A 12,925-nucleotide genomic window follows, 5' to 3' on the forward strand; every position below is an offset into this window, starting at 1 on the left:
CTCACTTTTACCTCTGATTGTACTGTTGTTTAAACTAGATTTTCTTAAAATAGTAGCTGCTTTCTGGCCCTCCTTAAGATTAGCTGCTTTGATAAGCAGCACTTGCTAAAAAATTCTCACCTAACAGTTCAAGTTTTGGTTGCAAAGCTGATCTTTCTGGGGCACATAAAGATTTCAAGAAAAACACCAAATATACTAAGTCTATTATATGAGTGAAGAAAGAAATCTCTAAATGCTTCTTTCTGAAATACAGTAGCTTCATAGGAGTTGCTAATCTGATCATTTAGTGTTGAGAAGGACTGAGAGAATGTCCTATGCCCTTAGAAAGACTTGAGGACTTTCTCAGTAATTGGTACTCCTTTTGTTTTCAAATGTGTTAATATTTGGGTTAAAGAAAAATTTGCAGAGCTGACTTTGCAGCTTCTGAAGCCAGTACCTCGCGACGTTTGTCTTCAGACCAGCCCGCGCGGGCAAGGCCGAACCTTGTGCCTGGAGCGAACGTGTTGAGGGAGCAGTGCAGCACAGACCAGTTTTAAAAATCTGCGTGTTTCCCGCAAGAAAGAGGAATGTTATCACAAAATTAGTTTCATCCTACTAGGGGAAATCCGTGGTTTTGATACACGCTCCAGTCTTCATGAATTTCGCTAGGTGAAATTCTTATCCCGGTGAGTTATCTTTTTGTGTACGTGTGTTTACGTGGGCATGGGCAGGGCACTGGTTTTCAGACAGTTTACTCGGCACCTAATTCATTTTCCTATTGTGCGAGAGAAGTCAAGCAAGTGGTGCTTTTTAACTCAGGTCAAAATACATGTTAAGTGGTGCTGTAGTGGGAAAACTAGCTTTTTGTTTGCATCTAGGCTGAAGGAGAAACTAAAATTGGTCTTTAAGACAAGCTAATTTTAGGGGAGAAAAGTAACATTTACCCTTCCCCCGAAAGACTCTTGAATATTGGCTTCTAGAACGGAAAGAGCATCCATGGGCTTCTGTACACCTTCGCTCGGGAGCCTGCTGTGTTGAATTTCTACCTAAAGTTGCTGAAGCAACTGGTTTCTGTTCATGGTTCAGGAAGTGGTTAAGCACTGCAGTAAACTTTGAGTAACGCTTTGAACTTTGCTGAAGCTACTCACATAGCCCTATCTGCTTTTAAGCAATAAATAAATCCCTGCTTTCTGGTCTTCAGAATACGGATCGTGGTGTGCGTCTCCTTTCTCTATCCATTTCTGTAGTGGTGCTACGTCGAAGTAAACACATAGGAGTGTCTGAGATAACCATGCTTGTTCTTGGACGTTTTGTTTCCCGTCCTGGAGGTTTGCAATGACAAATGTCGCTCCCACAATCCAACAGATAGTTTTGCAGATGAATCGTCGCTTTGTTCCCTTGTACAGGATCTGAAAAGGAGTCTGCAGTAAACATCAGGAGGCCGTTTGGTCCAGCCTCTTGTCATAGGGCTGAATCAAACATATTTACAGTATTTCTGACAGCGGTCTGTTTTAGCAGCTTTTAAGGAAACACTGCTGACGGCAGCTGCATGTTCTCCCAGGCAGTCCGTCCTGGCACTGGTTTCTTACCATTGCGATTTTTTTTTTTTTTTTTTTTTAAGTAATATCTAGCTTGAATTTTTCACGCTGTAATTTAATTCTATTATTTCTTGAGTTATCCACCATGGATTATTTCCATCGCCTTTTTTTGCAGAAGCCTTTTCCATATTTGAAAGCGGTTACATGTCTGTTCGGTCTTGTCCTTAACCAAACCCCAGTCCTTCCCAGCGGTTTTCAGTCTCTCAGCTCTCTGATGATTCCTACTGCTCTTGTCTAGTTGCTTTTATTATTCAACATCTTAAAGTGTTATGGCCCCAGCTGAGGCCTTACCGGTGTCTTACATGCTGTTTTTGTTTGGATATTCAGTGTTTGTTTGCTTATTTCTCAGTAGCATGGTATTGTCCGTTCCCCTCCCATACAGGCCGGATCCTTTCGCTTTAGACGGTTTGCTTGTGGCACGTTCTCTATATCTGTAGTTAAGATTATTCCCATTTAAGTGAAAAACTTTGCTTGTTAAATTGTATTCTGTGGTGTTCCCCTCTTCCCCTCCCTGTGCAAGTCTTCCATTTGAAAATAGCCTCCTAAATTTTGTAGTGTTTTCCATTATGGCGCAAGTTTATTAAGTGTATTGTCTTTTCCATCATTCAGGTGGTTAATGAAAACATTGAGTAATACTAGACAGAGGAGTAATACCAGGCGCAGGGTCAACTGCTGTAGAACGATGCTGGGCGATGAGCTCAAGTTGTAGATAATTCATCTAGGCCATGTTTCACTGTCTTGCTTATGAGACAAATAAATAAATAAACTTGTTGATGTCAAGACAAGACATGTATTACTTCTCCCTATTTGGCAAGGCCTGTTGCCTGTCACAGAAGGCAAGATTGGTTTGATGTGAAATGTGCTTATGTTTACTGGCTGTTATCTTTCTTCTTGCTTTGTATGAGTTTTTGTTATAATATTCTTACACTGAAACAAAAGCCCCCTCAAAACCCACCCAGACAAAAAAACTTGTGTCATTTTTTGTTTTTTTCCAGGTCTTCCCGTGTTCTGGCGTCTCATCCCTCATTATACATTCTCAAAGACAGGTATTTTAGTTCTGGATTGCTTCAGCCAGCTCTTTAGTACAGCTAAGGTTAATTTTAGATTGTTTGAGTGGTTTAAAAATATCTAATTTGCTTAAATTGTCTCTTTTCCTATTCTATCCCAACATCTTACCTTTTGTTGCTGGTTTTGTTTTGGTCCAATGGTTATAGTTGATATTATTAGGGAAACCTGAAGCAAAATAGTCATCGAACACTTCGGGTTTCTTAGCATTTTTTGTTGTGAGCTGTTCCTCTGAGTTAAGACAATTTCCATGTCTTTCTCTTTCTACTTATAGCCTTATGTGGTGGTAGTTTTACTTTATACTCATTGATACTTGTATGTCATGTTGCAAATTGATCGTCTTTATCCTCTGTCTTTCTCTCTCTGTTTTGCTGTTCTTTTTTATTCCTTTTTAATAGTCTGACTTGATTTCCAATGTCAAGCCCGTGTGAAAGGCTTGCTATTTAGCCAAGTAGTTCTATTGCTGTGCTTGGCAGTCTTTCTTGCACTTGTGCCTATTTCTCTTGAGGAACTGCTGGCTTTTCTTCCTTCTTTTCTTACTCTTGTCTCCTAGAAAATCTTACCTATTAATTCTCTACATTTATCAAAGTCTGTCTTTATGAATTTGTTTTTTATTTTGCTGTTCTTGCTTCTTTCCCTTTGCAGGTTCATGAGCTCTCTTCTTTTCATTGACACTCTCACATAAATTGCTGCCCAAATGGGAAGGAGATGGTTGAGAAACTATTAAAATCAAATATAGAAGGGCCTTGATTTATTTTCACCCTCTGAATTAAATAAAAAGAATAAAAAGGTCACCAGAGCACATTCCAAGCACATTTGCTTGGTGTTCTTGTGTCTCGCCAGACTTTTTATACTTGGTGCACTGAAATGTTTCCTGGCTGTGTTGCGTATCTGTGTGATTCTGTTGCAAAAAGTCACCCACCAGCTTTTTGCTCTTGTAGATCTGCTCCCTAAGATCGTCCATGAAGTTTCCCCTTTCATCACAAACTAGAGTCTTTCAACATATCTATCCCCTCCTGTGCTGGAGAGCTTATGTAAAGATGTCCTTGATAAAGAAATGGGTGTACAGGATCCCATCCCATTCGTTGTGAAGCTGCATTCTCTTATCTTGAGTAATGCGAATTAGCTCACTGCACTGGGACATCTGGAAATGCCAAAGCGCAGAGTATAACAACAGCTAGATTGCATCGGCTAGCAGGCAGCCTGCTTGGGCGAGTCTGAAGGAGGCTGGCATTGCTTTTGTGAGGGGTCTTGTGTGGCTGCTCTAATGATAAACTTCAGTTTCTTTTCTCTTTAGTTAGAGCTAACTTGCTGAAACAATATTACGTAAATGGTTTGCATTGTTTGAAGGTGTAGTGTGATTCCAGCTAGGAAAATAGAGAAAGCTTCAAGTAAAGAAGTGTAAATGTTAGAATTCCTAGAATTTAGGAACAATGGCTTTGTTCACTTTTGTTACACAAAGAGGAAGGTGCTGCTTTAGTAACTTGTTTAGAAATGTATTGTTTCCATACGTTACTGAGCATGTACTTTCTTAGTATGTTGTAGCATCAAAATCCCAAGTATCGTGGAGTAGAGGGCTAAAGCAGAAGCACTCCGGCCCCATAATGGGATGAGAGTGCTGAATTTTTGAAGCTTCTGATCCTACAGCCAGGGATGGCAAGTTAACGTTTGGCCAGTAAATGCTCCCGTGTTATTAAAGATGGTGGGTTAAGTAACAATTATTAAAACATCTGTCTAGACATCGTTTTACCTCTCAGTTCATCCAGTTAAATTTTTCTGACTTTAAAGTCCTACAAGTTTGCTATTACTTGCAAGTCTTCAAGTGAAACAAAAAAAGTCCACTCTCATTTATAAATACACAGAAGTATTCTTCATGTTACCCTTCCTTTCCCTTTTCTTACCTCCTCTCCCCTTTCTTTTTCTCCCTGCCCATAACAAGGAGGAGAAGCTTTTCATACATCGGGTGACCCATGCTCTTGTGCTTCAGCCACACATTTTCTGGTTAGCCTTTAAGGTCAGTGTTTAGGATAAATAGGGTGTTGGATATATGCATGATGACTGTATTTTAGTAGTCTGTCAGGGAGACGTCTTGCTTTTCTACTTGCAGCTCTGTATGCTCCTTTTGACAACAGCAATTGTATATAAAGGAGCAATATTAATTTAAACAGTTACTGTGTTTTAACTGTATCTTTAATTCAGTTTTGCAACTGAAAAGAGGAAAGAACAACGTATGATCACTGGCTCTCCATAGAGCACTGCCTGACAACCCCTATAGCAAATTATTGAAGCAATTTTGTGCTTTACAAGATCTGTTTTGGTTAGAGCTGGACAAGATTTTTTCAATAAAGAGTAAATTAGGCCATGGCTGAATGGAAAGTTTATCATCTTCAGGTCACTTGTGAGTTTGCTCTGACTTCAGTAAATAGCTCTAGATGGAAATATTTTTTCAGTGTTTGGCTCACAAACTTAAAAAAAAAATCACAAAATACAGAGTCTTAGGAAAGAAGAATGATTGATTTTTAGAGGCTTCTCAAAGTCTAGATTTGGTCCCTTCTCTGCTTTGAAGCATCTTCCAACTTGAGCAAGGTTTCTTTCAGCCCCCGAGCATTCGGGGAGCTCTGGGTTGTTAACACGAACAGCAGGGAAAACCAGAGGTTTCCAGCGCGACGGCAAGAAGCTGGGTAGCCCGTTGGACAAGGGAATCCCCCAGCCTTTTGGCTCAAGAGGGCTCAGTCCCGGACTTGGAGCTGCTTTGCTTTTAAATAAAATGCTTCACCCTAAGTAAAGTAAGAGGATGACTTGAAGCTGATCGTTAGAGCACTCCCGGGAAGTGCAGCACCTGCGTTGGTGAATGTTAATAATAAAAAACCTCATACAGGGTTGGGAAGGAGAGTCAGCAAGAAAGGCGAGAGCGCTCCACCCCAGTACCTCTGCTCTTGCGTTCTTGTGCGAGATGTGGGTTCAAACTTCTTCAGGCAAAATGAGGACTCGGATTCTCCTCATGTGACGCATGACCTGGCCCTGTGTCACTGGATAAAAGGGACTCCCAGACATCACGTATGCCTCTTCTTCTGATTTTTACTGAATCTTTTCACTTCTGTTGCTTTCCCTTCAACTGCCTGGAGGTGAAAATTTTCATTTTAGATCTAACAATATGTTGCTTAAAAAACCCAACCTTTTTTCAAAAGATAAAAATAGTTCCCCGCCCCCCCCCCCAAGTTGAAAAGTTGGCTATTTGCTTAGCTGTTCTTGACTTCAGTATCCGTGTGGAGTTTGGCACTGTACTGCAAATCTGAGATCTGAGGCTTATGTTAGATGGCAAGTTTATTTGTGGGTATTACTAGCTTTAAAATATATTAGAAGTATTCCAAGCTTGGAGGAAATAGGCAAACAGATGAAACCAAGGATGCCAATAAAAAGCAGAACGACATCACTAGGAAGAAAACCTGTTCATGTAAACCAGGCAAGCTCTTTTCTGGGGAGAAAGAGTTGTATTTCTGTTTTCTTTGTTTACTGTAAGAATAGAAATTCTCTGTAAAGCTTTCAGTGACAGGCTTGGACTTTGTTAGGTTGTGAGACTCAAGTGAAGAAAAGGAATCCCGAAACATAGCGGTCAGCGTCTTTAGCTTGGAGATGGCAGCGTTCATGGCGGTGTGAGAGCCTCTTCCGTAACACCGTGTACACTTGTGGACACTGATGTTCAAGAAGGCGAATTTAAACTGGAAGAGGTGTAGAGAAGAGCTGTGACGATCAAAATGGGAAGATCCTGTTATAAGAGGAACCTGCGTGAACGCAGCCTGTTTAGCTCAGCAGAGTCAAGGCTGAAGAGGCATACAAATTTGTTCTATAAATACTTTGGGGAGGAATAACCTGGAAGGGGGAAAAAAAACTATTTAAAGGACAATGTTAGCACAAGAATAACTAGGTACAAGCAGGCTGGGAACACGTCAAGGCAGGAAATCGGAAGGTTTCCAGAGGCGCTGAGCTTCAGCAAGGTTCTGAGGCAGCCTTCTAATTTTTAGTTTTGGAGCTTTGGTTCCCATTATTTCTAGTCTTTTTTAAGAAGGAGACTGTGGATGCTTTATGAACAGAACTATATGATGTAATTATAATTCTTTATGATAGCAGGAGCCCTGGAGGTGCCTTCTGGCCTTATTTCTTGAATCTTAAGAGTTAGACTCCTCTTGGTCACTGACTTTTCTGAACCTTTGGTCCACATTACACTTACCTTGAAGACATCTGTGAAGGTAATTAAGAAAAGTAATTCCGTTCAGTGGGCTTAAGTCTTCTGCGTAGGCATGCCGGTACCTTTAATGCCTCCTAGGGGAGGGGTGGGCGAGGACGGGGAAATATAGAAGTTGAAATGTAAGAAAAACATCTTTAGTCAGATTTTTGTATGTTGTATAGCATGTAGAACTACCGGTGATGGTTCGTTTACCCAACAGATTGAGGTTTAAATTTAGTATGATTAGTATGTTTATACTATTAGCAATAGTAGAAATATGTAGCTCTTTAACCTTTACTTTTTCTGTCGTTACTCACTGACAAGGACCTTCAAAGAATAGGCAAATGTTTCAGTAATCCCTTTGACCTTCAGTGATGGTCTCTGGATGTTTTCTTACATTGTTCTTTTAAAGTTGCAGTATCGATGCATCCTAGAAGGAATTCCGTTTTGATAAGAAAGTAAACGCATATATGTTCCCCTGAATTTTAGCCCTCCACTAAGTCTATTACAGCTAATAAATCTCATAATCCAAAGATAAAGGTCAAAAAAATAATCCTGAGGTCCAGCTTTAATCTTATTCAGGCTTGCTCCTATGCAAGGGGATAGGATGTCTTCAGTACTTTGCAATCTAATAATTTTCTTGATATTATTTAGGTGAACTGCGATACCTTTCTTGAAAACATAAGTCAAATGCCACTTGTTGAACTGAATGGGGAAGGAACAGTGTAATAGGATTTGTATGCCTCTTCAGCCTTCATTTTGCTATATTATACCACATGTGAGGTAGCAGTCCCTTCTGGCTTTATGATCTTCATTTTCTTCAAACAGCCCAAAGAGTGTAAAAAAGCAATAAAAGGAAATCCAAAAGAAAGATAGGAGTTCAGCTTCCTCCTCTATTCATCATCGCTGAAAGGAGGGGACGTATCCAGTTTAATCAAATAAAGGAGGAAGCTGCTCTACCAGCAGGCAATAACAACTTGTTCTGGAAAGTTATGAGAGGACTGGATGCTGCTGTGTTGATGCTGTAGAGGTTGAGAGCTGTATCCTTTACCCCCATCACAAGATGTAGCTCTTGCGCTACACCAGACAAAGCTAATGGGATGCATGGAAAAAAGGCAAGATGTCCTTACATGCACGCACGCACGTGCACACACTCCTTGACCTGTCATAGGCGCATCCATCTCTTTTTCACTGTGCAGTGATTCATGCAGTTGTGCAGAGACTGAGCGTCTGATATGCTAAAGCTCTTTGCCTTAGTATAACTTAAGAATCCAAATGTTCCTAGAGACATAAGTTCTCCCTTTCACAGAATAAGGAGAAACTTATTTTTTAAGTTCTCCTTTCGAAAGGAGAAGTTGGGCAAGACGCAGTTACCAGAGGCTGTTTTACAGTGTGGTGTGTTGCGTTATCTTGCTCCTTACTTCCAGAAGATAGTAGTAACAGAATAAGGAGGGTTTTGTTTTGGTTTGTTTTTTTTGGGTGCAGCCAACTTGAATTTGTGGAGTATTTTTGGATATGTGTATGCTTTTGGACCTGCTCCACTCCTCTGAGGCACATGTGGTAATTACGTTTGCTTTGTAATCTCCTGATTCTCAGATGCTAGCCAGAGATTAACCTCCCGTTGGACCTTTCTGTCTTCGTGGTAATGACTAATGTAAGGATAGTTTAAGCAGGAAAAAAAAGATAGAAAAAAAAAAAAGGTAGATTGAGCAGAACGGTTTGTGCGTGTGTACAGCGCTGGAGGGCAGCGCCTAATCAAACGGCTTTGGAGGGAAATCAGCCAAGCGCCCCTAGGTGCACACGCGAGGTGCGTGGCGGCAGGCGTTCTCGATGCCGAGCTGCCCCCACTGCTGTCGGCAGCCTCGCGATGGTCCGCGTGTCGAGCATGACGTACGTTTATACCTGAAATGCTTGTGACTTTCCGCAAAAATTAAACCAGATTTATTTCAGATTAACACCTTGCTTAGGCTTCAAGGGGGAGGTGCCTGACAATTTCTTTTCCCCCTTCCCCTGCACATAGCAGTTCCTAGCATGGGATGCTTAGCCGTATCAGCTGCAGAAATATGAACCTGTCTGATGAGGAATGCCCTGTGGCAAGTTATTTAACTGAAATGCCTTTTTATCTTTATTTTGTTTTATTTTTTAAGCTTCTCCAGTAAGGGAAAGTGTGTGCCTGTAATTCACTTTGTGATTTGTCTCTTTTCTGATAAAAAGCAAATTTCTTTCCTCTTTTCTGTGGATCCCTGTTTGTGGCAGGATTAGAAGTCTCTGTTAGAGTTGAGAGGGCTGAGTGTCCAGGTGCCGTGTGGGCGTCCTGGAGAAATTCAGGACTGTGTAGTCTTCTGACCCTTGGGTATTGACACAGCGTTGCAGAACTGCAAGGGGAAGTTTGGTTCCCAGAAGTGGTATGGCTTGTGTTTTCCCTGTTAACTTAGTAGCTGGTTTGGCTCCCAGTTGTTTGATAGTAGAAGTACTTGTTCGTAACTGTTATACTCGTAAAGTTGAGATATGTTCGACTTACTTGGGGTTTTGCTGTGCTCCTGGTCATTTCCGAGATTCGTGAACGCTAACGGACGATGACTTGGGCTTCCTGGGAAGAGTTTCCTTTGTGCAGGTCCTCCTTGAAGTTTGGAGAGCGTTCCTAAACTAGCTTGTCTTTCAAGTATTTCTGGTAGTTTTTTGCCAGCAGTGTTAAGGACCGACGTGTTTGTGTTCAGGTGGAGGGGTGGCTAACATGGCAGTTGTTTTTCTCTCTCTGCAGGATTCGTTATGTGTAGGTGGTTAAGGTGCGGCTTTTTCCGTTCACAGGAGAGTGCTAATGGGTAACAGGGAGGGACACCAGAACGTCACGGCAGCCGCCAGAAAGAGTCCCGTTCTGGCTGTTCAGTATTCCAGTAGTCTTATTTTCTCCAATATTACATGAGCAACATTTCTAGAGCAGGCAAAAGAATAGCAGAGTACACTTCTAAATACTGCGACCCACTCGGATCAATTATTTTAGAGATTGGGCCCCAGTTGCCCTAAAAGGAAGGACACTTGTTGAAATTCCACACGGTCTGTCAGTATTGCTTCTGTGATCACGTCTTTTTTTCTTCCCTAAAACAGCCCACTGTTTGTAACGTGGAAGATTGGTCGAGATAAACGATTGCGTGGATGCATAGGTACTTTTTCTGCCATGAACCTGCATTCAGGACTCAGGGAGTACACACTTACTAGGTAAGATTTGTCTTCTGTAGCCTTAATTTATGTATTTAAGTACTCTACTGGGGAGACAAATAGGTGTGTCTTGGTTTGATTTTTTTTTTTTTTTTTTTTGGCTTTCACTGTACTGATCAACGAAAACTCGTATCTCCTTTTGATGCTAAATGTATTGCCTGCTTATTTGACTACTGGTGTCATGAGGCTATGGTTTCAGTTAAAAGCCATAGTTTGAGCCTTTTTTATTGGTCTGGAATACTGCTCTCCTGTAGCTTATCATAACTGACCATTGTAGTATTTTTTCCAGTGGTCAGACAAATTTTAACCTTAATAGTTAACATCAGGGCAGAAGACCAGAAAGTCAGATTTTGGGATTATCCTGTTCACGCTTCTAAAACAGCAGGTATTCTCACCTCTTCTCCATCAGGTGCTTCCAATCAGCTGCAGTTAATTTAATGCTACAAATTTCCATTACATGTTACTCTTCAGATACATCTCAGCCCCTGAGTGGGAAGCTTCTGGATGAGGGAGGTAAGTGATGATAATCCTTCACTCCCTGGCAGCATAATCCTTCATTTTTGATCTACACCTAAATTCATTCACCTTAATATTGTTCCATTTCCTTTGCATAGAGTGAAAACTAATAAGTTTATCACTAGAGCTATTAGTAAGCTTTGTACTTGATTTTTTCTAAGAGTTTTTAAAATTTGTTTTCTAAAGAATCAATGGCATTTTGTTCACTCAGTTATAATAGACTGTTTATAGTGCTTTAAAACAAACTACATTCTGGCATGTGTAGATCTCTAAAATTGTCATCACTTAAAATAATTGGTGCCTCCAGATCACTTTAGATTGGAGGCTTTCCTCCGATATGGGGTCTTCCTCTCTGCTGTTAAACACCTTTTCTGAGTCCCAATATTGAGTAATATTAAAATGGGGCAAGTTCTCTCTTACAAGTCTCACTGGTTTGTTGCGAGCTGAAGTTCCTTTCATGCTTCTCTTTGCTCAGCTTGAAGAAATCAACTGCTCGCCTCCTGGAGTTCCTTATAAGCTTCTGAAAGACCTAGTTACCTTCATGTTGGTTTTGTTGTGTGATCTGGAATATTTCTGTTCGTGTCCTTTTTAAAACACAGCAATCAAAATGGTTAATGAGAAGAAGCTTGCAAAATATGTATAATATTCATGTAGTTATACAGATAAATTCAAAGCAATTCCTCTGTTGAAGAGTAAATGCCCTAAAAGCTTAAACGTTAGTGGGGCAGAGTGAGGGAAAAACAACCTGACCTTGCTCCAGAGAACTTTTCTTTTAAATGTACACTTTACAGTGCCATATCCAAAACAGTGAGCTCGTACAGAAAATTTCCCTCTAAGACTAAGAAGATGACTAGTCAAAAAAGTAGTCTTGCAAAATAATAAATACAGTCAAAATGTATCAGATACATTTTTATAAATTTTTACTCCTGAAGCTCAATATTAAGACAGGTTTTTTAACCTTGCCAATTGCATGAGGTGTATTAAAATAAGTAAACAGCAGTGTTGCTCATAGATATTTGATTTTCGCAAATCAAATGATGCTGTACTCTTGCGTAATTTTAAAAATGCTTAAAAGATTCCTGTCACCACATTCCAGTTTTAGAAGCTCTAGCTCAAAATATACAAAAAGTGATGCATAAGTAAAAGGAACTGAAATACTTTAAATGCAGTATTTAAATGATGGCCACATACTGTGGAAGGTTATACTAGGCTATCCAGAGGATGCTTTGATGTCAACTTCCTGCTAATTAGGAGAGAGTTTCACTGTAGTTAATAATTTTCAAGGGGAAGGAAATCAGAAAATACATACCAATCAATTTTTTTTAAAAAAAAATCTTTATATATGATACCATTAAATTTTTTTTAACTGATGATCTTTAATGGCACATTGAATTTTATTACCTTTTATGGAGAACCTTTTTCATGTCTGTTTATCAGACCAAAAATGATTCATGTTGTTTTTAAAAAAGTACTTCAGATGTGACCACTAAAATGTTAAGATCATATCTGAATGTACCAGAAAAAGTTGTTCTTTTATCTTAAACATTATATAAAAAAAAAAAGAGAGAGATACCTGTGATCATTTTCCTTGATGGCGTTAGTCTTCTCAGCTACAGAGCTTCCAGGGGAGAAGGTTTGAGGAATAATAGAAGCAGCCTTGAAACATCTATGAACTTTCCTAGTTTGGACCTCCACAGGCTGCACTAGGAGGGATCCGAAACGAGGACATTATAACTTGATCAAACAGTATGTGGGCAATAGTGGTCTTGTGGAAGATGAGACAATTCCTGAAAGTGAAGAAGAACTTCTTCAGATGTATTGCAAGGCAAAATTAATCAACAAAGCAGGCAGCATGTGAATGGACTATCTGCTTCAGAAAATGGAACTTGGATTAAGAATAAAGGATGAAGGCAGGTGTTCTGGCTTCATCTTACTTTGACACTGTGAGGCATTTTTCTTCAATTGTTCTAAAGATTGGGAGGGGGGAACAGAACCAGGTTGTCTGTCTAGTTTGTTCGTACCTTTTTCAGTACCTTCTGGAGAATTGTGGCCCAACTTTCAGTGAGTAAAATAGTATAGAAGAACAGCTGGTTCAGCATGGTGTAGATGAACAGCTAAACGTTTGGTGCTTAGCAATCAAGGCATCCTAGATTTCCTGCAGGCAAGGTTATATTATCAAGATACTGAATAATGCTTAGCATCATGGTAAATCAGATTTCCTTAGTTCTAGTAGTATCTCTAATTCCCTTTGTTTTTTTACTGTGTACAGTAGTGTAGGTTCTCTTAAATAGTGTAGTGGTAGTTCATCTAGGAATCTGAAGTGAAG

At 40.1% G+C, this 12,925-nt stretch overlaps 1 protein-coding gene across 5 annotated transcripts in view; it reads left to right on the forward strand.

The window, feature by feature from the left end:
• AMMECR1 (AMMECR nuclear protein 1) overlaps window positions 1–12,925 on the forward strand; it is a 107,639-nt gene that overhangs the window by 51,896 nt on the left and 42,818 nt on the right. For 3 of the 5 annotated variants that reach the window (XR_010391006.1, XM_064518136.1, XM_064518138.1), the window contains one exon: window positions 9,973–10,083. The exons of 1 other annotated variant lie outside the window; for it this stretch is intronic. Coding sequence is in view for 2 of the 4 variants with exons in the window: in XM_064518136.1 (XP_064374206.1) it covers window positions 9,973–10,083 (111 nt within the window). In the remaining 2 variants the exon portion in view is untranslated. Of the gene's footprint in view, window positions 1–9,972; window positions 10,084–10,492; window positions 10,597–12,925 lie in introns of all 5 variants that reach the window. One more of the 5 variants, XR_010391007.1, reaches the window with a different exon arrangement.

Source organism: Dromaius novaehollandiae, chromosome 11 (genome assembly GCF_036370855.1).
Source record: "Dromaius novaehollandiae isolate bDroNov1 chromosome 11, bDroNov1.hap1, whole genome shotgun sequence".
NCBI lineage: Eukaryota > Metazoa > Chordata > Aves > Casuariiformes > Dromaiidae > Dromaius > Dromaius novaehollandiae.